The sequence below is a fragment of the Canis lupus genome, chromosome 9, assembly GCF_003254725.2.
Source record: "Canis lupus dingo isolate Sandy chromosome 9, ASM325472v2, whole genome shotgun sequence".
Lineage (NCBI taxonomy): Eukaryota > Metazoa > Chordata > Mammalia > Carnivora > Canidae > Canis > Canis lupus.
This window is the reverse complement of record NC_064251.1, coordinates 61,050,876-61,076,623: the sequence shown is the minus strand read 5'-3', so window position 1 is coordinate 61,076,623 and position 25,748 is coordinate 61,050,876. Positions and strand designations below refer to the sequence as shown.

The following is a 25,748-nucleotide window of genomic DNA, read 5'->3' as shown; positions in this document are numbered from 1 at the left end:
GCTGTTCAGAAGCCTTTTTTTAAATTAATTAATTTTTAAATGTAATCGCAGTAGTTTATTTTTGCTTTTGTTTCCCTTGCCTTAGGGGGCATATCTAGAAAGATGTTACTATGCCCAGTGTCAGAGATATTGCTGCCTGTGCTCTCTTCTAAGACTTTTTTGGTTTAGGCCTCACATTTAGATCTTTAATTCATTTTGAATTTATTTTTGTGAATGGTATAAGAAAAGTGGTCCAGTTTCATTGTCTTGAATGTGACTGTCCAGTTTTCCCAGCACCATTTGTTGAAGAGACTTTCTCCCATTGTATACTCATTACTCTTTGTTCAAGATTAATTGACCATATAATTGTGGGTTTATTTCTGGGCTCTTTATTTTGTTCCATTGATCTATGTGTCTGTTTTTGTGCCAGTAGCATGCTGTTTTGCTTATAAACAGCTTTGTCGTATATCTTGAAATTTGGGATTATTGATACCTTCACTTTTGTTCTTTTTCAGGATTGCTTTGGCTATTGAGTCTTTTGTGATGTCATACAAATTTTAGGATTATTCTAGTTCTGTGAAAAATGCTGCTGGTATTTTGATAGAGATTGCATTAAATCTGTAGATTGCTTTAGGTAGTATGGACATGTTAACATTTTTTCTCCCAATCCATGAGCATGGTATGTTTTTCCATTTATTTATGTTGTCTTCAGAGTATAGGTCTTTCATTGCTTTGGTTATTAAGTTTATTCCTAGGTATTTTACTGTTTTTGCTGCCATTGTAAATGGGACTGTTTTCTTAATTTCTCTTTTCCAGAGGCAAGATTTGAAGACTTTTAAAGCAATTAAAATTATTTCGTGTGGGAAACTATATCACATTACCATTTTCTTTTAGACTCAGAATAACTGGCCCATTGCTTATATGAAGTATGACAGAAGCCAAGCCCACTGGATTTGTTGCTGCTTGTTTCTCTAGGCTTCTTTGGTCTTGTTGTTGGCTGGTTAATTTGTTTTAATAATCTAAAGATCTTAAGGCTTCTGACATCAAGTTTTACCATTAAAGTTTTATCTGAACACAGTGGATGAGGAGAAGGAGGTCTGTGTTCGAAGTCTTAACTTTGCATATAGGGTCAGAAATAACTGGTTTGGGACTTTAAGTAAAATGATACTTGAGTAGTGGAAAGAACCCTAGAATAGATATAAAAACTTGGGTTTAGTTTAATTATTGCTACTATTAACACTGATCTTTTCCAACTTTCTTTATATCTCCTGATGGTAGTTTCCTTACTTATAAAATGAGTTAGCTAGACTTTAAAGTCCTTTCTAAATTTAAAATACTATGGTTACAAGATGATTGATTTTTTTTTCTTCCCCTATATTCCATATCACACATCGGGTTCTTGGATTGTAAATGACAGTAACATATTAAAGTTTCTTTTCTTCATGACTACCTCATAAAATGAGTAAAATAAACTGACATTGAAATACGAATGATTTCTACTATTTGCTTTTAAATTAGAAAGCATGGTAACTGGTTCATTTGTTTGAACAACTGGTAACTTAGTCTCTCTGCAAAGACTTTTGGTATTATCATGCCATCTGGTGGCTAATTTTATGTACAGCGTAGCTTCAACTTTTGTTTGTGCAGTTAAGTATGAGATGCAATGGTCTGTGCCCTCTCATCAGCTATATTTTTGTTCTCACAGCAACTTTGAGATGTGCTGCTTCCCACAGTATGCATGCCTATCTTGAGAAGTCGAAATTATAATCTATAAGCTTTGTAATATTACTTTCTAAGAAACAAGTTTCTTTAAACAGCATTTTTTCCCTTTAGTAATGAAATTTATATAGATCTATTTATAATTTCAATTACAAATAGGAATGATGTCTAAAATCTCTCTCAAATGCTAGAACTAGTTCTCTTCTGAATTTAGTCATGTTCAAGGAAGAATGATCATAATCACAAGCCTCCTACCCTGTTCTGTTCACCCTCATACCAAGGAGATGCTATACAAAATATCCCTGGATGGTCATTTTCCTCTTTACATTTGTCAGGGTTTTGTTCTTTTCTTGCTATATGGTTTTATTGAAGTTGTAGTTTATACTAGAAAATAATGTTGTGTAGCCTTATTATAGTGATGAACTTGTTGAAAAGTAAGCCTTTCTTTATCAGCTTTGAACTGGCCAGATGCAGTTGTTTTTATCCAGTGATTCCATAATATTTCTAGGAATTTATCTGCAGAAACAATAATTGAAGTACCCAAAGAATTATCAAGATGGATGTTCCCCTTAATGCTGTTAATAATAGCAAAATTAAGAAGTAGAAATTAAATGTTCACCAGGATATAATTATTAAATATGATGCATTTCACAATATATATAAATGTCAAAACATTATGTTATACACCTCAAATTAATATAATGTTATATATTTATATCTATTATATCTATTCTATTTCATTAAAACATAATACAGTAATATACCCATATGACTTAGCAGCTATCCAAAAAATATAGATATATGTAAATAACCATAGCACAAGATAGATTGTGGTTTTACTCTAACATAAATACAAAGTACTTTGACAAGTAATAATGTTCTTCTTTTCATCCTTGAAAAAGTATAATTCTTACATTATTAATATCAGAAACCTACTTTCAGTTTAACCCTTAGGAAGATGGAGCATTTTCATTTAAAACATTCAAAGCATTCTTTTGTCTTATTTATTCTACCACATAGCCCTATTAGATATGCTAGATATTTCATATTTTCCTTGTTTTATAGTTAGAGAAGCCCAGGAAAGTTAAGCCTGGACCTTAGTATTGTAATTTATATAGTAGGAAGTCCACATAAAATTATTTGGATGGATTTATTCAATGATATATGACAAAACTAGAGATATAATCTAAATTCTCTGATAGCAGGAAGGGAACTTCCACTGCTTATACCGTCTACTCTGCCCCCCTGTTAACGTGGCTTTTCCTTGCACTTCAGCATTAGGACAAGAGAGACAACTTTATATCTGTTGTTTTAAATACTGCTAAGAGGTGGGCTTATATTTATTTCTATGTCAGCATCCAGAGAACATAAAGACTAGTGTATCTGTTACCAGCTGAAAATTGAGACCAGTCTATCTCCTTATAGATGAAAATTCTGTCAGCCACAAATATTGAACAGTTTGGTATGCAGAAGTTTTTCTTTGCATGTGTTTGTCATTTCCAGATTCTTTTGCTAAGAGTCTTTGACTTTCATTCCTTTTTTGAAATATTTTTTTAAGATTTTAAGTAATCTCTACATCCAGCATGGGGTTTGAACTTACAACCCCAAGATCAAGAGTCACATGCTCCACTGACAGAGCCAGCCAGGCCACCCTGATTCTTTGATTTTCTCATCTCATTTTCATAAAGTATTGTTTGTTTGTTTGTTTTTTAAGATTTTTTATTTATTCATGAGAGACACAGAGAGAGGCAGAGAGAAAGAGAGAGAGGGGCAGAGATACAGGCAGAGGGAGAAGCAGGCTCCATGCAGGGAGCCCGACTTGGGATTCGATCCCAGGACTCCAGAATCACACTTTGGGCTGAAGGCAGGCTCCAAACCACTGAGCCACCCACGCGTCCCTCGAGTGTTTTTGAATTGGTTGCTATATAAGAGCAGATGGTCTTCAAACTAATTTTATTTTTTCAGAGCCACTCTTTAGTAGGTACTCAGAATTCTCATATAGACTTTTATAGTATCTTTTAATGGTTCTGCTGCCATTATTTTAAAGTTGTACAGTACTAAGACATAATTCGTATTTGCATGTTGGCTGATTGCCATTGGCAGATGTTTGCCTTTGAGAACAAAGAAGCCAGAGAAAGTGGTATGTGGGAGAGTAGGGGATTATTTAGGTAAACTCTAATTTTAATATTTTCAACTTTATTCTTAAGGTAATGTTTAACTATATCATTAGTATTATTTTTATAGTTCTTGCACAGGTTAACAATAAGGTTGTCACTGCTTAACGGAAGCATTAGGCAACAGCTTACTGTTGGCCATATTTTTCTTATCTATATTATTTTTTGAAGGTACCTTGTTTTGAAATTCAAAGTATCTATGATTATTTTTTCTTTATTACATATTTAAACAAATAAGACAATAATTATTTGTAAAAAAAACAAAACAGTGACTAGATTGAAAGGAAAGAAAACTAGTGTTTGAGTGCCTATGTGCTAGATGTCATGCTAGGTGCTTTACAGATTTCTAACTTAATTTCACAACAGAAGATTAAAAAATTAAAGCCACATTTTTAGGGAGCATATGAGATTTTTTTTTCTAGTTCTTGTAATTTGTTTATTGGATTAACCTACAGTAATGATAGTATTTTCACATCAAGAGATAGATGATTTTTAATTTTTTTTTTAAGATTTTGTTTATTCATTAGAGATACAGAGAGAGGCAGAGACATAGGCAGAGGGAGAAGCCTCCCACAGGGAATCTAATGCAAGACTCGATCGCAGGACCTTGGACCATGACCTAAGCCAAAGGCAGACACTCAACTACTGAGCCACCAGGCATACCTGATTTTTAAATTTCTATTCTGATTTGAAAACCAGGCACAGAAAAGAATCCTAGATTCTAAAGAAGTTGTTCCAGTATATGTCACAGTAAAATACTTTGCAAAATTAATGAAACATGTTGTTCTACAGTGCAGTTCCTAAAGAGAAGGACAGACAATGCTTTAAACTTCGCCAAGGAACTGATAAGAAGATTGTCATCTATGTGCAACAGACAACTAATAAAGAACTGGCCATTGAAAGGTAAATATTTTTGTAAACTCAGCTTAAATATAAATTCTAGTGGAGTAGCCATACACAGTATTCAAAAATACATTTGCAAAAATTTTGTTCTTTTGGTTTTTAAGGTGAATTCTTTTGTTTTTTATTTTTATTTTTATTTTTTAAAGATTTATTTATTTATTCATGAGAGACACACAGAGAGAGAGAGGCAGAGACATAGGCAGAGGGAGAAGCAGGCTCCATGCAGGAAGCCTGATGTGGGACTCGATCCTGGGACTCCAGGATCACTCCCTGAACTGAAGGCAGATGGTCAACCGCTGAGCCACCCAGGCATCCCATCTTTTGGGTTTTGTTTTTTTTTTTTTTTTCATCTTTTGGTTTTTAAAGTGAATATTTCATTCACTTAATTTGGGCAGTGCTAATTAAGTGATCATTTTAATGTATCCTTTATCCATCAATAAGAATTTTAAATGACCTAGTTTAAATGTCTTTTTAATGTTATCTTTCTTCCAAATTTATGCATCTTCCTCCTTTGCAGGTGTTTTGGTCTTCTTCTTAGCCCAGGAAAAGATGTACGAAATAGTGACATGCACTTGTTAGATTTGGTAAGGATTGCTTTTGTTTTTAAGGTTATACACTATTTCCTTGATAAATGTATCATTCTGTATTACCTAAATATGATGCTAAAGCACTTTTATGAAGGTGTTCTTATGAGCTATGATAGTAGTAGACAAAGAATTTCATTATTTCTGACTTGATGTTTCCTAGTCTGACTTTAGACCTGTTTAGTCTCAGCCTCAGTTTTTATACTGTGTAACAGTGAATAATCCCTGTTTAGAATTTAAAGTTGAAGTAGGAAGCAAAGAGAAAGTTTGTGAAAGAAGCATTTACATACTATTATCATGAGTTTTATAAAAGTAGGTGGTATTAGTATTGTAGCTATTATGTGAAAATCTTTATTCCCAAAACTAAAATTTATGTGATAATTATGTACTTGACAGAAGAATTCAACCAAGATTCAGGTGGTAAATTTCTCTGATATTTGCTCTGATTTATTAGCATTTATTAGCATTTATTATAAATTAGCATTTATTTTATTACTTTTCAGGAGCAGTTGCATAAATAATTGGCACATCTTTAATTTTCACTGCAGTCAGTCTCATTCATATATATTTCTACTTTTTTGAAAAATACCTGACCGTCTTTCATATTCTTATATTTTTGTGACTCCTATATTTTTAAACGTGTCAAAATGGTAGTTAGCTGTTGTTCACTTATCTTGGCATTAATGCTTTTTACTCTTTTCTTTAGGAATCTATGGGCAAAAGTTCAGATGGAAAGTCCTATGTTATCACTGGGAGCTGGAATCCAAAATCTCTACCTTTTCAAGTTGTAAATGAAGAAACTCCTAAAGGTGATGCAGATTGCTGACATCGTGAACAGACATTTTAATCCCAAAAAGATCACTAACCTTAGAACCACTTATTTGACAAATATCAGTGTTTTTTTTAATTGTCATAAAACCAAAGAATTTATATAGGTCTTAGAATTTATTGTTAAATTTGATGTATAAACAAAGTATCATTTTCCCCCACATAATTTTCCCTCCCTTTCTCTTAATTTTTTACTTCCCTGCTTCTTTGTCTATGCATGTACTTATTTATGTACAGAATTCTAAATTTTATTTATTTTTGTGGAGAGATAATATATATATACATATGGTTAAAAATTAAAAGAATATACAGGGGAAAGTAAAAGTCTCCCACAGTCCTCAGGGCCCCAGCCCAAGAGGACCACTGTGACCAGTTTCTTACGTAGCTTTTCAGATACTCTGTGCAGAAACCACCTTTTTCAAGGTATTTTCTACTCTTCCTGAATGTCGTTTAGTAGCTGCATAATGTTCTATCCTGAAAATGTAACAGTATTTGCTTAACCAATGCTTCCTATTTATTTTTCTTCCCATTCATTTTTTTCTTGTTACTATAGCACTGTAGATAAATGTATAAGTTAACCAAGATTTTAGAAGTTGAGAACTTCCAGTGTGGGTGAGAGTGGCATGAAGAGGCTGTAGCCTCTTCATGGCAGTTTTATAAAAACAATCTGACAGAACATTTCATAAACTTTATATAGTGCTGTCAGTAATTCCAAAGAGTCTGCCCAAGCAAAGAATTCTCAATACAGAAAAAGAGTTTTCAAAACAGCAATTTATCTGATTATTTTAGATTTTGATTTAATTGATGGATTACCTTAAGGTATCTTGAAAATTTGTGACAAAAGTAATTAATTTTATATTAATTGTATGAGCAAAATATTTCCATTTTTTTTATTTGCTTCTCCCTTCTCTCTCTCTCTCTCTCTAGATAAAGTGCTGTTTATGACCACAGCTGTTGATTTGGTAATAACAGAAGTACAGGAGCCTGTTCGATTTCTCATAGAGACAAAAGTCCGCGTTTGCTCACCTAATGAAAGATTATTCTGGCCCTTTAGCAAACGTAGTACTACTGAAAATTTCTTTTTGAAACTAAAACAGGTACTATGCTTTTCTATAAATATGGGAGGGAGGTAGATAAGAAAGGAGAAACTTTTTGAGGCTGATTTATCATTGAGCTAAGCTATCACTTAGATCTTTAAACAGTTGTGTATTTAAACATATTAAGAGGAAAATTGTCTTATTTTTGCCTACCTGTTTATCATTTTTCTTACTCTTCAGAACCAGGTGTCTGATCTTACTTGCCTTCAAACTGAAGAACTTATTTTAACAATTTTTTTATGTCGCTTTACTAAAGTCCTAACTTTTAGACTCCTTTATCTGAACATGTTTTTATTTCACTCTCATTCCAGTGGGTTATTTCACTGGCTGTTGGATTCTGGGTTGATTTTTTTTTTCTTTTAGCACTTTAAAGGTGTCCACTCACCGTCTCCTGGCTCTCATTGTTTTTGATGTGAAGTCAGCATGCATTTATTTGTATTGTCTCTGTATGGAATGAGTCATTTTCTCCTGGCTGCTTCTAAGATTATATTTTATCTTTGATTTTCAGACATTGAAATATGATGTGCCTGGGCATTTATTTTTTCTTATTTGTCTTCCTTGGGATTTGCTGAGCTTCTTGAAATTAATTAATTAATTAATCAATCTATCTAAGTGACCTATCAATCATCTATCACAGAGAGAAAGAGCACTGCACAAGCAGAGGGAGTGGAAGAGGGAGAAGCAGACTCTCCACTGAGCAGGGAGCCTCATGGGTGGGGCCTCAATCCCAAGACTTTGGGATCATGACCCAAGCTGAAGGCAGATGCTTAACTGACTGAACTACCCAGGCACCCTTGAGCTTCTTGAAATTTTAAGTTTATGTTCTGTTTTGTTTTTTACCAATTTTGAGGAAAATCTGGTTATTTGTTACAACCTTCTTTCCGGCCCCATCTCTCTTTTCTCTCTTGTAGGATTCCAGTTACATATATTTTAGTCCTTTTGATACTACCTTACAGATCTCTAAGGCTCTGTTTTTTGTGTTTTCTTTTAAATTTATTTTATTTTTTTCCTGGTTTTTCTTCAGGTAGTATACCATTTTAACTCTTTGACTTGTCTTAAAGTTGGTTTGCCCCTTTTATCCAGTTTGCTGTTGAGCCCATTCAATGAATTTATTTATTTATTTGAGATTTATTTATTTGAGCGGGGGGGGGTGGTGGTGGTGGTGAGAGAACGTGTGCATGCACACAGAGGGAGAGGGAGAAGCAGAGTCCGTACTGAGCAGAGGGCTCAGTCCCAGGACCTGAGCGAAGGCAGATGCTTAACAGACTGAGCCACCCAGGTGCCCCAAACTTTTTTTTTTTTTAATTTCAGATCTTTTGCTTTTTATTTCTGGAATGTCTATTTAGTTCTTTTGTTTTCTTAAGAGATTTTCTCTTTGTTCTTTCAAGTATATTTTCTCTTATATCTTTGGGCATAATTATAATATTGCTACTTTAAAAATCCTTAACTGCTAATTCTAATGTCTGGTGAGTCACATTTTCCTGTTTCTTTGTCTAGTAATTTTAGATTATATGTTGGACATTTTTATAATAGATTATTATGGTCTGTTATGGTCCCTTCTGAGTATCAATTTAAAAAAAAATAATTCTGTCAGTTAATATGGTGAAAATCAAATTCCATACTCTATTTTACCTGTAGTGGGCGGCAGATAAAATCTGTTTCCTTCTTTTAGCTTTTCTTGACCTCATATGCCCCACTACCCCCCCCCCCTTTTTTTCTTGCTTTCCTTTGTATCAAAACATCTTGAAAAATAATCAAATCCATACTGACCTAAATTGCTAAATCTAGTGGTCAGTCTGAGTCTTCATCATCCTTGGCCAGTGAGCTATATACAGTATGGATGATCACTCCCCAACTCCTTACCCCTCTCTTACTTAGCCTTTAGGACATCTCAGATGTACCTCACCCTCCTCACCCCTAAAATGCTCTCCTTACCTGTCTTAACTGTCTCAGTTCATGGACACCTTTTCCTAATTATTGCTAAGGTTAAACATTTTTCTTTCATTTTTCACACCCCATATCCAGTCTGTCAAGAAATTCTGTTTACTTTCAAACCCTATCTAGACTTAGATACACTAACCTCATCTGAATTGTCACCTTTACCTGAGCTACTGTAATAATCTCTTCACATCTGTTTTTTTTTTTTTTTTGCCCTCTCTTTCTCTTTCTTTCTCTCTCTCTCTCTCTTTTAAAGAGTTTATTTATTTATTCATGAGAGACACACAGAGAGAGACACAGAGACACAGGCAGAGGGAGAAGCAGGCTCCATGCAGGGAGCCCGACATGGGACTCAATCCCAGGTCTCCAGGATCAGGCCTTGGGCCGAAGGCAGTGCCAAACTGCTGAGCCACCCAGGCTGCCCTCTCTCTCTCTCTCTCTTTTGTAAGATTTTTACTTTTTAGAGTACAAGCTGGAGAGAGGGAAAGCAGAAAGCAGCTACTTAATCGACTGAGCCACACAGGTGCCCCTCCTCTTCATATATTCTCAACACAGCAGCCTAAGATCAAGTCAGATCACTTTACTGCTCACAACCCTTTAAACCAACTCTACTCTATAAAAGCCAGAGTCCTTTCATTGGTTTCTGATGTTTATGTGGTTACTGCCTATTATATCTTTTTTTTTTAAAGTTTATTTGTTTATTTATTAATGAGAGACAGAGAGAGAGAGAAAGAAACAGAGAGAAGCAGGCTCCATGCAGGGAGCCCGACGTGGGACTTGATTTCTGGTCTCTGGGATCACACACCAGGCCAAAGGTGGCGCTAACCCACTAAGCCACCCGGGCTGCCCTGCCTATTATTATCATTAACTAATTTCTCTCTACTGCTTTTTTTCCTTACTGCTTCTGCTCTAACGATGCTCTTGGGGCTTTTGCTATTAACTGTTTTTTCTGCCTTGAATGCTCTTCCCATTTCCCGTTTGCTATTATTCACCTCCTTCAAGTCCTCATCTTCTTTAAGTTTGTGCTCAGATGTCAATCTGAGCCTGACTGCCACATTTAACACTGCAGTTTGTCTACTCTTGCAGTGATGCTGCCAATCACCCCCACCCCTGCCCCGGTATATATTTTTTGAATTTTTTACAAAGCTTTTAACTTCCAGTATACCACATAATGTACTTAATTTTATCTTGCTTATTATGTTTTCCCTGTTAGAAACCTCTACTAACTCAGTATTCCAGATGTGCCTTGTTCACTGATTTATCCTAAGCATCTAAAACATAGTAGTTCTCTGGACACCTGGGTGGCTCAGCAGTTGAGCGTCTGCCTTTGGTTCAGGATGTGATCCCAGTCTGGGGATTGAGTCCCGCATCAGGCTCCCTGCATGGAGCCTGCTTCTCCCTCTGCCTGTGTCTCTACCTCTCTCTTTGTGTCTCTCATGAATAAATAAATAAAATTAAGGAAAAAAGAGTTGACTTTGGAATCAGAGTGTATCAGATTTTACCACTGACTAGCAAGTACCATCAACTCTTTGAGCCTGTTTACTCATCTGTAAAATGGCAGTGATTGAAGATTCCTCATAGTGTTATTGTGACATTAAGTAAGAAACTGTATAACATACTTGGCATATGATATGTTATTCATTTTAACGGTTATTGAGAGGGACTGTGGAACCTTAGTGGGACAGAGGAGGAGTAAAAGGTATTATGTCCATGGGGCACCCGGGTGGCTCAGTCATTTGGGCATTCAGTTCTTGATCTCAGGTCTTGATCTTGGGGTCCTGAATTCATTCCCCGTGTTGGGCTCCACACTAGGTGTGGAGCCTACTTAAAAAAAAAAAAAAAAAACAACTAAGGCATGAAATAGGACAAGATTGACTATCATTGGATCAGCCCCAGAAGAACAACACTTCAGAAAGAAAAATCAGTTTACAGGTATCATTTTAAAAGTTTAGGGAGGGGGATCCCTGGATGGCTCAGCGGTTTAGCTCCTGCCTGCAGCCTGGGGTGTGATCCTGGAGACCCGGGATCAAGTCCCACGTCGGGCTTCCTGCGTGGAGCCTGCTTCTCCCTCTGCCTGTGTCTCTGCCTGTTTTTCTCTCTGTGTGTCTCTCATGAATAAATAAATAAAATATTAAACAAAAAAAAGTTTAGGGAGTATGGATGATTCTTAAGTTGTCTAGAGTAAGAGATGATAAATAGAAATTAATGCTATAATCATTTTAGTACAAATTTGTATGTCAGAAAACATTCTCTTTAATTAGAGTTCTGTCTCTTTAATCTTAGTGAACATAAATAAGATTCCTCTGATACTGCTTTTCCCTTGAGGTCTTATACAACCTTGTATTCATAGACTGCATGAGTTTATAGGAATATTACTTAAGTGGTTTGGTCTACAAGAATGTATCTAAGTAAGCTAATGACTTGACAGGGTAAAGGAGCCAGAAACACATATACCTGAGACCTGGCCTGACAGACTACCCTAGACTCTTTTAAGTTTAAAAGCTAAACAGGCTGAGTTGTCAGTATTTTCTTTGTAAAAAGCAGAAGTTTATATGTGGAAGCTAGGAGGAGGGCAAAGGAATTCCTCAGAATAATCTTTCATTTTTCTCCTTATTTGGATAAGTCTTATTTTTTTGGGGGGGAGGAGTTTTGTGAGGGGTAGAGAATGAGAAAGAAGAGACAGAGTGAAGAATTTGAGCAACTTGTTGCTGTCTCAGTGCACTTAGAGCACTGTTAATCTCTTTTCTTGTAACATAATAAACTAAGTTCATTCCCTTCTATAGTTCCTGGCATTAAAAAGTAATAGCTACAGTGGTTAAGAGCCTACTGTGGCCACCAGTGTACTAGCTACTTTGCTTTTTCTGTCTTATATAATTTTTTATAGTGACTAGTAAGGATAGAATTTTCATTTTATAGATCCAAAGATGTAAAATAGATATTATGGAATGTTGTGTGAACAAGATATGCACCTGAGCCTTCTAAGAGTTCTCAGTCAGGATTGAGGAAACATCCTCTCTTTGTCTTTCTGTAAGAGGATTTTTTTTTTAAAGATTTTATTTATTTATGAGAGACACAGAGACAGAAACAGAGACACAGGCAGAGAGAGAAGCAGGCTCCATGCAGGGAACCTGATGCGGGACTTGATCTTGGGTCTCCAGGATCACACCCTGGGCTGAAGGCGGCGCTAAACCGCTGAGCCACCAGGGCTGCCCTGTAAGAGGACTTTTAGGATTTATTTAAGTTAAGGAGAATTTAAAATTGTAACCCTTTTTGCAGTTCTCATTAGACTGAAAAAGGAAACAATGCTGTGAACCAAGTTCGTTAAATATACAGCATACAGTTTCTGTTTATTGCTGTCAGTATGGAAGAATAATTACGGAAATTTTTTTAATACATGTTGAAAATTTGATTCTTTCTCCTATCACTAAAATTATCTGATGACTCAGTAGCAACTCTTTAGCCTGGAAGCCTTCCCAACTGTGCGGATTATTACATTACAATGGCATCATATTAGAGAAGAAACTTAAAATTAGTGGAGAAAGGGTTACCTGGGTGGCTTAGTGGTTAAAACATCTGATTTTTGGTCTCAGCTCAGATCTTGATCTCAGAACCATAAGTTTAAGCCTCACATTGGGTTCTGCACTGGGCATGTAGCCTACTTTAAAAAAAAATTAACAGATGAATAATGATCATTTTCTTGGTTTTAAATATTTAAATATCATTTACTAAAAGAGGAAGAAACTGATCTGAAGACGAGGTTTTCCAACAGTAACATAAAATGAATTTAAGTCTGGCTAAGCATTCTTAAAACTATAGAATTATATAATTTTATTGCCAAAGACCATAGGTGTCTTAAAATCTTTGATGAAATTTTTTTATAGATGAAGCTGATGTGTGTAAAACTAAGTATGCGACCAACATCATATAGACAAGTTATTAGTATGACCATACTAGACCTGAACCTCTTCTCTTTGGGGTGTGTTTTTATGTGTGCGTGCACGTACATGTGTGTACACAGGCATGCACACATGTGCTATACTACTCTATCTCTCAAGGTAAAAAATATGGAAATGTTTTCTGTATTGGAGACCTTCATCTGCTAAATCAGGAGGCACATGATATCATCATATTCCGCTGTTCCTGGAAGGTGTGATCACTAGGTTAAGGTGGTGATCACTGGATTTCTCCTTTGTAAAAGTAGTTTCTCTTTGCATTTAACAAATAATATTTGGGGTGGTTCTTTGGCAACTTCCAAATACCCTCAACAACTTTCTAATGGTTTTAGCATCCTTTAGCATTGATGATCCTTCCCTGAATTATTTGAGTTCATTCACATATTTTCTTTCTTTCTTTTATTTTTTTTAAGATTTTATTTTATTTTATTTTATTTTTTTAAAGAGGATGAAGCTCTATTGGATTCCAAAGAAGACACTATTTTATTTTTATTTTTATTTATTTATGATAGTCAGAGAGAGAGAGAGAGAGAGGCAGAGACATAGGCAGAGGGAGAAGCAGGCTCCATGCACCGGGAGCCCGACGTGGGATTTGATCCCAGGTCTCCAGGATCGCGCCCTGGGCCAAAGGCAGGTGCCAAACCGCTGCGCCACCCAGGGATCTCCAAGATTTTATTTATTTATTCATGAGAGACACAGAGAAAGAGGCAGAGACATAGGCAGAGAGAGAAACAGGCTCCTTGCAAGTAGCCTGATGTGGGACTTGATCCCAGGACCCCAGGATCACAACCTGAGCCAAAGGCTCAACCACTAACCCACCCAGGTCCCCCCACATATTTTCAATAGTAAGGTCACGTTACAGAGCTTTCTTCTTTTCTTTTACATTTATATGTTTCTAATATTCACTAACTTAAAGACAGTAATTGTAATGTATTTATTTGCTTTATCCTACTTTATCAAATAATTAAAAAATAACAGTATTGCAGGAAACACCCTTAATACGAATTTTATTTTATTGATCCTAGCAAATCTATAACAAAATCTTTATAAAATAGTAAATGTTAAGAAAAGGCACTATTATATTTGTTTTTGAAATACAGATTTTAATTACGTAAAATTTCAGTGAGAACAAACATACATTAATACAATTACTGATAGGGTAATTAAGCATTCATTAATAAACTTGCACCATTTCTAAAATATAGATGATGCCACACTGCAATTTGTGTACAGCTTACAATGTACAAGCTTCTTTCAATTTGAAATAAGACCATATTTTAATGTCAGTATATAAAAGTCAGTATGTAAACATCTAAATGAAAAGGTTCCAGAATATTTAGTATATTCTGAACTTTGTATAGATGCTTAAATTTTGGGAGAAACATTTACTTATGTAACTGTAATACCTAGGTATAACATAAAAACAGATGTATATAATATGAAATTATTTAAATCTGTACAGTTTCAAATTCCCATTTGTTGATATTTCAAAAAAGTCAGTATTGTAATTAATAAACTACTGAGTGGAGTTTATGCAGCTTTTTTTCCTCTTTGAACATGTTCTAATATATAAAATGAGTACTGTGTTCAAAAGTTAACTGGAAAAAATGTTTTTTCATATATTTATGTTACCATTTGACACATAGGTTCATTTGTTTCCATATTTTCAACTCGGGGCCTTTGGGTCTTTTTTTCTTTTTGTTTATTTTTTGAATATTTAAAATATGTATAATGGTATAAAAGTCAAGATTATGTAAAAATGTACTCAGAAGTCTTAACTTTCATTCATGTTTCTCCACCCATAGGTAACCATTATTAGTGGTTTCTGGTTTCCCAAAAAGAAAAACAACAACAACAAAAACAAAAAAACAATGTTTCTTTTTTTGAAAATAGGAAAATACTCCTATATTTTTTTAATTCTCTTTTAAAATACAAGCTAGCCTATGTACTGTCTGGTACTTTGCTTTTTTAACTTCCTGTAGATCATTTTTTTTTTAAGATTTTTATTTATTTATCCATGAGAGGCCCACACAGAGAGAGAGAGAGGCAGAGGGAGAAGCAGGCTCCATGCAGGGAGACCGACGTGGGACTTGATCCCGGGACTCCAGGACCACATCCCAGGCCGAAGGCGGCACTAAACTGCTGAGCCACCGGGGCTGCCCTGTAGATCATTTTTTCACATCAGTTCATAGAGATCTTTCTCATTCTTAATGGCTACATAGTACTTTCTATTTGGATGAGTCACGATTTATGATTTTTTAATTGTCTTCTGTTGATGTATTTTTGAATTTTTTTCAGTCATTTGCTGTTGAAATAATTTTGCAATATAGAACCTTGTGTGTACATTGTTTTAATTTAATGAAAGTGCATCTTAGAGTAAATTTTTATTAGTAGACTCCTCGATACATGAGGTAATTTTGCATATATAATTTTGTTATATTTGCCAAATTTTCTCTCAGTGTAATCGTAGAGGATATGAGAGTACCTGTTTCTACACAAACTTGTCAAGAGTATGTTGTCAAACTTAAGGATCTGATGGTAGTCTTAATTTATCCTTTGATGAATGAAAAAAATTTTTTTTTCATATGTTTAAGGGTAATTTTACTTTCCTTTTCTGTGAACTGTTCTCTTCATATTTTTGGCTTTTTGGTTTTGACCTTTTTCCTTTTAGATTTTAGAAGCTCTTTCTGTATTTAAGAGACTAACCCTTTGAGATATAAATTGTAAATATTTCTCCAGGTTTGTCCCTTGTCATGTTTTTTCATCAAGTTTTTCCCTTTAAAGCTTCTGGATTTTGAGTCAGAAATGCTTTCCTTACACCCAGTAATAAAGAAATTTACACATTTTCTTTTATTACATGGTTTCGTTTTTCTGCTTTTAAATTGCTGATTCATTAGTGTTATATTCTAGCATATGGTATATGGTATGGGTCTGATTTAATCTTTTTCCAAATGGCTTTGTACTTGTCCCAAAACCATTCTTTGAATAGTCTAACTTTTCCCTGTGATTTGAGATGTCACTTAAATATCACATTTTCTTGTGTCTTTGGACTTCATTCAGCTTTTTATATTCTCTTTCATGGGTTTTTAGGTTACTCATGCACCAATATCAAATTTAATTATGTAGACTTTATAATATGATTTGATACCTGATACAGCTACCTTCCCTCTCCAGTTCTTTTTGTGGATTTTGCTGTATATTTTTATTTTTCATGTAAACTTTAGATTCAACTTCTGTAGCTATAGAAAAAAATTGGCTGTTATTTTACTAAGGAGAATTGACATCTTTATGATGGTTAGTCATAAACATGGGAGCCTGATGTGGGACTTGATACCAGGTCCCCAGGATCACAACCTGAACCAAAGGCAGACATTCAACCACTGAGCCACCGAGGTGCCCCTCAAGAGTGCTTTTTCTCAAGTTTTTTATTACAGGAAATTCAGACATACACAGAAATAAAAATAATGGTATAATCAACCCCCATGTACTATTTCCTAGATTCAACAATGTATATTATTTTTTAAAAGATTTTATTTATTTGAGAAGGAGAGAGAGCATGAATAGAGAGGAGAAGTAGAGGGAGAAGTAGGCTCCCTGCCGAGCAGGGAGCCTAACATGGAGCTTGATCCCAGGACCCTGAGATTGGGACCCGAGCTGATGGCAGATGCCCAACCAACTGAACCACGCAGGTGCCCCTCAATGTATATCTTTAATAGCTGGAGTTCTTGACTTCTAAGCACAGTTCAGTTCATGGCTCTGTGTTTATCTGACTTCAAAAGGCAGTGTTGATCTGGTCATTCTGATTCACAGAAGAGTTTCTAGGTAAACTGCAGTGTTTATGAGTGACATTTATATAGTCTCTGAGAAATTCTTTTTTTTAAGTAGAGAGCTATTGTTCTTCGAACTCTTTTAGATGGTTATTGTTTCAGATAGTAATTTGTAACAAATGAATAAAAGAAAATCTTACTCCCTGTCAAAGTATTATATTTAAAATTAAAAATTGGGGTACCTGGGTGGCTCAGTGGTTGAGTGTCTGCTTTTGGCTCAGGGTGTGATCCCAGGGTCCTGGGATCGAGTCCTGCATCAGGCTCCTCACAGAGCACCTCTCTCTTACTGCTTCTCCCTCTGCCTGTGTTTCTGTCTCTCTCTGTGTCTCTCATGAATAAATCTTTTTTTTAAAAGATTTATTTATTTAATCACGAGAGACACAAACTGAGAGAGAGAGTCAGAGACATAGGCAGAGGGAGAAGCAGGCCCCTTGCAGGGAGCCCGATTCAGGACTTGATCCCAGATCCTGGCATCACAATGGAGCCGAAGGCAGGTGCCCAACTGCTGAGCCACCCAGGCGTCCCATGAATAAATAAATCTTTAAAGTAAATAAAAATAACTAAAAGTTAGGGGATCCCTGGGTGGCTCAGCGGTTTAGCACCTGCCTTTGGCCCAGGGTGCGATGCTGGAGTCCCGGGATCGAGTCCCACGTCGGGCTCCCAGCATGGAGCCTGCTTCTCCCTCTGCCTGTGTCTCTGCCTCTCTCTCTCTCTCTCTCTCTCTCTCTCTATGTCTATCATAAATAAATAAATAAATCTTTTAAAAAAATAACTAAAAGTTATAATCACAGTTATAAATTTAGAATGAACAAATGTCATAGATTTTAATTCAATTCATTAAGTAATGAGGGAGCCAGTAAGACAGTAAAACTGACTCTACGTATTTGAGGAGCTTGAGTTTATGTAGTCCTTCTTTAAAAACAACAACAACAACAACAACAACAACAATGGGCAGCCCGGGTGGCTCAGCAGTTTAGCGCCACCTTAGGCCCAGGGCGTGATCCTGGAGACCCAGGATCAAGTACCGCGCCAGGCTCCCTGCATGGACCCTGCTTCTCCCTCTGCCTGTGTCTCTGCCTCTCTCTCTCTCTCTCTCTCTCTCTCTCTCTCTCTGTATATTCTCGTGAATAAATAAAATCTTTAAAAAAAAAACATTAGAATAAGATTGCTAGATCAGAAATAAAACTGGCTAATGTTTTATAGATAACTTTGGGTTATCTTTTCTACCAGACAGAAATCATTTGCCTATTCTACTGGACACCAATCTATGGGTTAATACATAACTTCATAGGGTCTGGGTCTATAATTAATAGTAAGTCAGTCAAAATCGTTTATTCATCTAGAAAATTAATCCTTAGGTGGACATGTTAAAGTTGGCAAACTAGAGTATGTGGGTCAAATCTGGCCTGGTCTTTGTTCTTTAGAATATAGCTATACTCACTTAGGTAGTGTCTGTGGGTGTTTTTGCACCATCATGACAGAATTTAGTAGTTGTGACAGACTAGTGGCCCACGGAGCCTAAAATACTTATTATGGGCCCTTTACAGAAAGGTTTACTGACTCCTATATTAAGCAGTGTCTCAGGATGATATTGAAAGGACATTGCTACTAACTTGGTGTTCTAGGATTGGGATGATTTTTTTTTTAACCTGCATGAACACTCAGATGATAAAATATGCTCTGCCTGATATTTCTGTACCTAGTGAACCTTTTAATCCTCCTCTTTCTGTATTTTTACTTTACACTTGTACATATTTCTTCTCATTGATGTAGCTACCTTTCTAGTTGTCTTTGTATCTTTTCCTACAGTTCTGCCTTTTTTCTAGCTTTGTGTTTCACTTTTTCCTCCCCTCCTTCTCCTTAAACTGGCTATAATGTGTAATATTAATTAAATTTAGTACTGGAAAATTTTATACTCTCAGTCCTTAATTTTTAATTTAGATTAGTTCAAACTACTATATGTTTGCCTCAAAATACAAACCAGTTTGAGATACAGAATATTTGTGAATTTCATTAATCTCTTTTCTGCCACCCCCACCCCCCCAGTTGTGGCTTTCAGTTGAAGAAAAGTTCTCTACACTGCTTTAATTAAGCTAAAGGAGTGGGAAGAAGCATGGAAATAAAAGGACTCTCCTAGTCCGAAACTTTGTGTTAGAATATTTTAAAACCTTTTTTCAGAGCTCCTGGGTGGCTCATTCAGTTAAGTGACTTAATCTCGATTTCAGCTCAGGTTATATGATCTCAGTGTTGTGGGATCGAGCTCTTTGTTGGGCTCAGCACTGGGCATGGAGCCTGCCTAAGATTCTCCTTCTCTTTCTACCTCTCCACATTCTCTCCCCCTCTCTAAAAATAAAACTAAAAAACAAAAACAAATATTTTTTCATGGATAGTTTCTTGTAGGAAACCTAGGAAGCCTTAAAATAATTAGGAAGCTATAGACAGTTAGCACTAAGTATTGGTAGCTGCTATCATGTATGATAATATAGCCTGAAGACAATAAAACTACAGAATTAGAGTCCTGCTAACCTGTTTTCCTATGGGATTTTATTTTATTTTTTTAACATATTTTTTTAAAGATTCCATTTATTGATGAGAGACACACACACACACACACAGAGAGGCAGAGACACAGGCAGAGGGAGAAGCAGGCTCCACGCTGGGAGCCCCATGTGGGACTTGATCCCAGGTCTTCAGGATCAAGCACTGGGCCGAAGGCAGGGGCCAAACCGCTGAGCCACTCAGGGATCCCCTCCTATGGGTTTTTAAATCTAAATGTATATTTTTCTATTTAGAAAAGGTTATTTTTAGTGTAGACTTTCAAAGTAAGACCTTTTTATTCTCATATCCTGTATGAACTCAGAAGTGTCATGTCTATTAAAAAATAATTGTACCACTTAGTAAATAATATTTTTTCATCTTCAAGATAAAGCAGAAGGAGAGAAAGAACAATACTGACACTTTATATGAAGTTGTGTGCTTGGAAAGTGAATCAGAGAGAGAGAGGAGGAAAACTACTGCCACTCCCTCAATTCGCCTGCCACAGTCTGGGTCTCAGAGTTCAATGATACCTTCTCCTCCAGAAGATGATGAAGAGGAAGGTAAATTGTAGGGAGAGATTGATTTCTATTATGGGGTGGTACACCATGCACATCATTATAATTTTATCAGGGAATTGATAATTTGACATATCATTTGGAAATCTTCAATAAATAGTTATGAGCATGTACTGTATGCAAAGGACCAGGGGAGATTCAGAAATGATGAGCACAGGGCCTTCTGTAAGATAATTGTAGTCAAGTTGGAAAAAATGAGATTTATAAGTAGTGCTTTTTTAAAGATCAGGCTATGCTAGCTTAGTGTATTAGCACATTTTTAGAGCAAAATTGACATAGCTTTCACCTAAATAAATGTTCCCATTTCAACTGATTCTTTTTTCAGGGACAATTTCACTTGCCAAAATGTGGCTTCCTCACATGACGCAAAATATGTGTATTTAAATATACAAATTTGTTTATATAATATTGGATTTTCACACTTATAAACATTAGGAATCAACAAGTTTTTTCTCCCCCCCCCCCCTTTTTTAAGGTTATATCCGCTAATTAACCTGTCAATCTCTGTTAAAAGCTATTATGTAGAAGTGGAAGGAAGGTAGGAGCACAGGAAAAGCAAAAGTTTGGGAGGCATTTACTAACCTATAATTTTGTATGAGGACTTTTAATTTTTATAAAGAGGAAAACAGTTGATTATGATAGAAGGTCATATGAAGCACATGTCTATGTGGAGTTCACAGAAAGTGTTCTGGAAATTCATAGAGGAGAATCCATTTGTCATTGTCGGGAGGGGTGGTGGGGCATCAGGAAGAGTAGTTTTTGAGGTATGACTTTTAAAGTGCAAAGAGAATTCAGCAGGGATAAATGGGTGGGCTTGGGCACTTCTGGCTAAGAAATTGCATTAACAAAGGCCTAGAGGTGGCAAGAATGACTGAGTTAAAAGAAATACTCATGACTATATGTGCTTTTTTTCAAGTTAGAGCAGGCCCTGACTTTCCAATTCCCATTGTTCCTGTAATTTTCATTTTTCCAATGACTAATATTAATGGCCACTTGTTGAAGCTTAATATGTGGTGGGCCCGTACTTTTTTTCAAAAGTAAAGTAATACTTTGTTTATATAATCCTCACAAACATTCTGAAAAAACAAGATTTAATATTATCCTTATTTTGCACATAAGGAAATGAAATCTCAGAAAAGTGAATTTGCCCAAGGTCACACAGCTAGAAATTGGCAAGGAGAATCTTTATCCAGTTCTGAGAGTTAGTGGTCTGAGCTCTATTCTGTAATTGTCTTGGTGTATTTAGTTCACATAAAGCATTTTGAAGTGCAAAGAAAGCATATGCATTTTGGGAGAAGTTAGAGATAAAATTTAAAATCTTCCGTCAAAGCCAATTTAAGCCACGTGTTAAAGTTGGGAAAAGTGGACACTGTTTGAGATTGTCTCCTCTGTAACATGTAGTCTTGAGACTTGCAGTTTACCTTCTAAGTCAACACTGCTAAAGATGGAAGAGCAACTAATAGAGAACTTTTCTCTTTTAAACTCAGTAGTAAAAAAATAATCCCACCATAAACTGAAAAACATACTATTTTTATGAAACCAGAGAATGGTCAAATGCTGAATCTGAATGCTGCAGATTTTAAAGAACATCTGCCAGTTACAAAGAAATTTGGACCCAATTGAGGCATAACATCAGGACTGACATCTAGTTCTAATCTATAGCAGGCATACATTTTTCAGTGGAGTTCAGAGGGCCTCTAGTAATAGTTGTTAACCAGGAGAGATAAGGACCAAAAGCAGACCATGGGAGAGTTAGGGAACACAAGAACACAAATTCTGTAAAGGACGAAAGTGGGTTTTTTTTGCCCACATTGGTTCTTTAGTGTATAACACAATTCCTGGTATTGTGATGCTCAGGAAATACTGGTGTGATGGGTTACCCCACCCTGCAATCCATCCCCATAGTGAAGGGCTAACGACAAGAACATGGGGCTGAAGAAAGCTGTGCAGCCATCCATCTTTTAATTCTCTAACCTAGTATAGACTCATCCTATTGTCATGTGTTTACTCCCTAGAAAGAGGTAGTTATAGTCCTCTAGAGAGGTTCCTTATACATAGGACATTTGTGTTCCCAGGGCAGGAAGCCAGCAAGTATATAGGGGAGGTGTTCAAAAACAATATTCTGAAACTGAGGCTGCCTGCTCCCTTCTAACCCACCCTTGCCTTAGGTACATGGAGTTCTAAATACATATTTCAAATTACTACTGTCAAGATATGTTGAAGGCATCCAAAACAGTGAAAGAAAATTTGATAAGACAGGTCTTCCTGATCTCTTTAAAGGAATTGTCATCTCTAGTACATTTTTTATAGCTGTTGTTCCCCCAAAGAGTTGTTGTATTGATATTTGAATGAGTAGAGAATTACTTGAGGCATCAGTAATTCAAATCAGCATTTGCCAATTTTGGCAAAATAGTGAATTTGGGAAAGTTTATCTTCTTGCCGTTGAGCCTTTCTCTTTTCTTTATTTATCCTATCTCCCATTTGTTCTCAAAGAGGTCTCACTTATATTCGGTCTGTGTCTTCCCTATCTCACCATCAAAACTGATACTAATGTCAAAGGTATTATAATGTAAAGAAGTAATAAGTATAATGGATTTCTGAGTTATCGCTAGTAGAGATGCAAATTCATGCTGTAATCATTAAAAGCACTAAGATTCAAACTTTGTTTAGGCAGATTAAGCCAAAAAACTTAGAAACAGAATTGGTGAGAACACTTGGAAATAAGTACTATTGTTCCCTAGTAGTGGAAATAAATTGTAGAACTGTTCTGGAAGGCAATTTGTCAGTAAGTTTCACAATCCTTAAAAGTATGCACTTTTTTTATCCCAGGAAGTCCACTTCTGGGCATATACCCAATGAAAACAAGAGTTACGTTCATCGTGATACTATTTGTAACAGAAAATTGAAAACTCCCCAAATGTCCAGCAAAAGAGGATTGACTATGTAAATATCTTAGCCCATGTTTCCTCTTTCATTGCACTTTTAAATTCCTCTCACAGGCCTTTATCAGTGTCACTTTTTTCACTGTCTTCATATCTTACAATCTTTAAATTCTTATTTGAATTTACTTTTCTTAATTATTAGAGTTAAATTTGAAATGACCTATTTTGGTCTTTTTTAATCTTTTTATGCTTTGTGTTTTAAATTAATGTATGCCACTGTAGAAAATTTAAAGTCCTAAAAACATAAAGGAGGAGGGAAAGAAATCATAGCTCCATCACTCAGAGACTATATTTGTTAAGACATTAATGTCTTAGCATAATTTATTCTAGTCTATTTTGATCATAAGATTTATTAGCTCCTGATATTTTTTTGTGTGGCATTTTGCCAGACTTAATGTAAACAGGTGTCATATGTATTTACATTTTAAACATGTATCATGTATCATAAGTTATTCAGCCTCCTTTTGCTGCTCTTCTATTGTTGGACACTTAAGTGGTTTGTAATTTTTTTTTTTAACTCTTGTAAACCAGACTGCTATATATTTTCATGGATAAAGCTGTTTGCTTTTGAAAAGGAAAAAGAAGATACCATATTTTGAGTCCTATCATTTTATAATAAAAATCTTTCTACTGCAGTTGACATAATGTGGACTCTATGGAAAGTGAAAGACAGAGATTACAGCAACATTCTACCTAGGACCATATTTATTTTCTTTGTATTTATATCTGTCTGCTAAAAGAGAGAACTAGAAATTATGACTTAATGCTCCCAGTAAAATCTTTCAAATTTGACTATTATGTTTTCATCCATTCTTCTGGCTAGCATAGCCACTTCTGTTATCCTTTTTTGTGTTTTTTGTTTATTAAAGATAATGATGAACCTCTCTTGAGTGGATTTGGTGATGTATCCAAAGAATGTGCAGGAAAAATTCTTGAAACATGGGGAGAACTGCTGTCAAAATGGTAAGTTAGAAGAGTTCTCCTTTTCATCTCTAATTCTCATTTTATGGGTAGGGTATCTTGCCCTAATTACAATATTCAATTTTGGAACCTATTATAAAAAGCAAAATATGAGGTTTGTGTTCTAGAATTTTTCTGTTCTTAGAGGTTTATAAAGATAAGTAGTAAATATCTGAAATCACCTTTCAGAATTTCAGAAACCTAATAAATTCTCGTTGCTGCAGAAAGTATTAATTCAAACATGGAACATATGGAGAGAATAAATTGGGGAAGAGCTCCTTTTTATTGATGCAGTTAGGAACTACTGACTGATTAAGATATATGCAACAAGACAGTACACAATAATCAGGGAAGTTTGGTGGATGCTCACACAATGCATAGAGCCACTGTAGAGACATCAGGTGGGATTTTTTCCTTATCTGTGTTATGTACCAAAGTGATGGAGCAGAGTGTTAGGAACATGCTAGTATATTGACTACTCTAGTAGTATAGTAGTAGCTAGTAGTATATGGACTACTCTAACAATTACTTTTCCTACTGATACTTGTAAAACTCAGGAAAGTTCTTCTTGAGAGAAATTCTCAGCTCAAGAGATAGCTTGACAACAATGTTAAGCACTAACCTATAGACTATCTAGAAAGGATATACTACCTTCAGGTATTTACTAATGAAACCAGAGAGACTCTGGTAAGTCAGGTTGGTGAGACATTTATGTAGTTTCCTTTTTCCTTTCTCTAGGATGCTAGTATATGCTGGAGCAGGGGGTGAGGTGGAGCTTGAAGTGATCTGAGCACTTCTCTATTTCTGACTTTCTGATTGTTAGGGTTATATAAGTTGCCCATGGGCTTGTTACTTTGGGGTCTGATTTTTCTCAGAAAATTTAACTGTTGAAGCCTTTCATTCTATTGTTAGAAAACTGTTTCAGCATTTAAAAATCTTTCATGTCCTTAAGGGATAGAACTACAAACGGGCATGCATCTGCTTCTAGCATTCTCACAGTGCTTTACACTTTGGTGAAACGTGCTCCACATTGGGAAATGTCAAATGTGTACAGGAGGAGAATGCAAACCAAAGCATGGTTTGTCTTTACACAAGTGGTTTTAATAAATGAACTCTGCAAAAGCTCCCCCCACCCTGATACAGTTCTCATTTATTTTTGATATTCCCTTAGCAGTCAGGAGACAAACCTGCTGATGCTCTCATCACAATTATATTTTCAGTTCAGTGAATTTGGATGTTTAGACTGCTGCTGGGAGGCATTTCATCTGTATAAAAAGGCTTCTGCTCTAAAATAGAAATGTAATTGAATCTTGACATGATTACATAATAGTATATTTAAAATCATTTAGATAAAGCATTTCGACTGTAGATTTTATTAGATGAACTCACCACCATTTTATACAATTGCTTGGAATTTGTTTTGTTACCAAATTTTATTCACTTATTCATTCAATTTATTCTATTCTATTCTATTCTATTCCTTTACTTATTGATATTATGTTTGTCTCTCACTTCCTCAAATACATTGATGGAGTTTATATGTTTCTTTAGGGTGTTTAAAACTATTTTTTGCTAGTTTGAGTCATGTCTTCAGAAATAATAATAGTTTGTTTCTCTTCTTTAATTCATTTCATCTTTTTTCCCCATCATTATTATATGTGTTCTGTAGGTAGGAGACGTTGCAATATCATGGAATTTTAGAGCCTAGTAGACCTACTTCTCCTACTTCTA

The 25,748-nt window shown here is 35.5% G+C and overlaps 1 protein-coding gene across 11 annotated transcripts in view; it reads left to right on the top strand.

The window, feature by feature from the left end:
• Nucleotides 1-25,748, top strand: part of RABGAP1 (RAB GTPase activating protein 1) — a 166,954-nt gene that overhangs the window by 51,694 nt on the left and 89,512 nt on the right. For all 11 annotated transcript variants that reach the window (XR_004818773.2, XR_004818772.2, XR_004818771.2 and 8 more), the window contains 6 exons: nucleotides 4,665-4,775; nucleotides 5,293-5,359; nucleotides 6,066-6,168; nucleotides 7,115-7,284; nucleotides 19,926-20,100; nucleotides 23,927-24,020. Coding sequence is in view for 8 of the 11 variants with exons in the window: in XM_025475054.3 (XP_025330839.1) it covers nucleotides 4,665-4,775; nucleotides 5,293-5,359; nucleotides 6,066-6,168; nucleotides 7,115-7,284; nucleotides 19,926-20,100; nucleotides 23,927-24,020 (720 nt within the window). In the remaining 3 variants the exon portion in view is untranslated. The remainder of the gene's footprint in view (nucleotides 1-4,664; nucleotides 4,776-5,292; nucleotides 5,360-6,065; nucleotides 6,169-7,114; nucleotides 7,285-19,925; nucleotides 20,101-23,926; nucleotides 24,021-25,748) is intronic.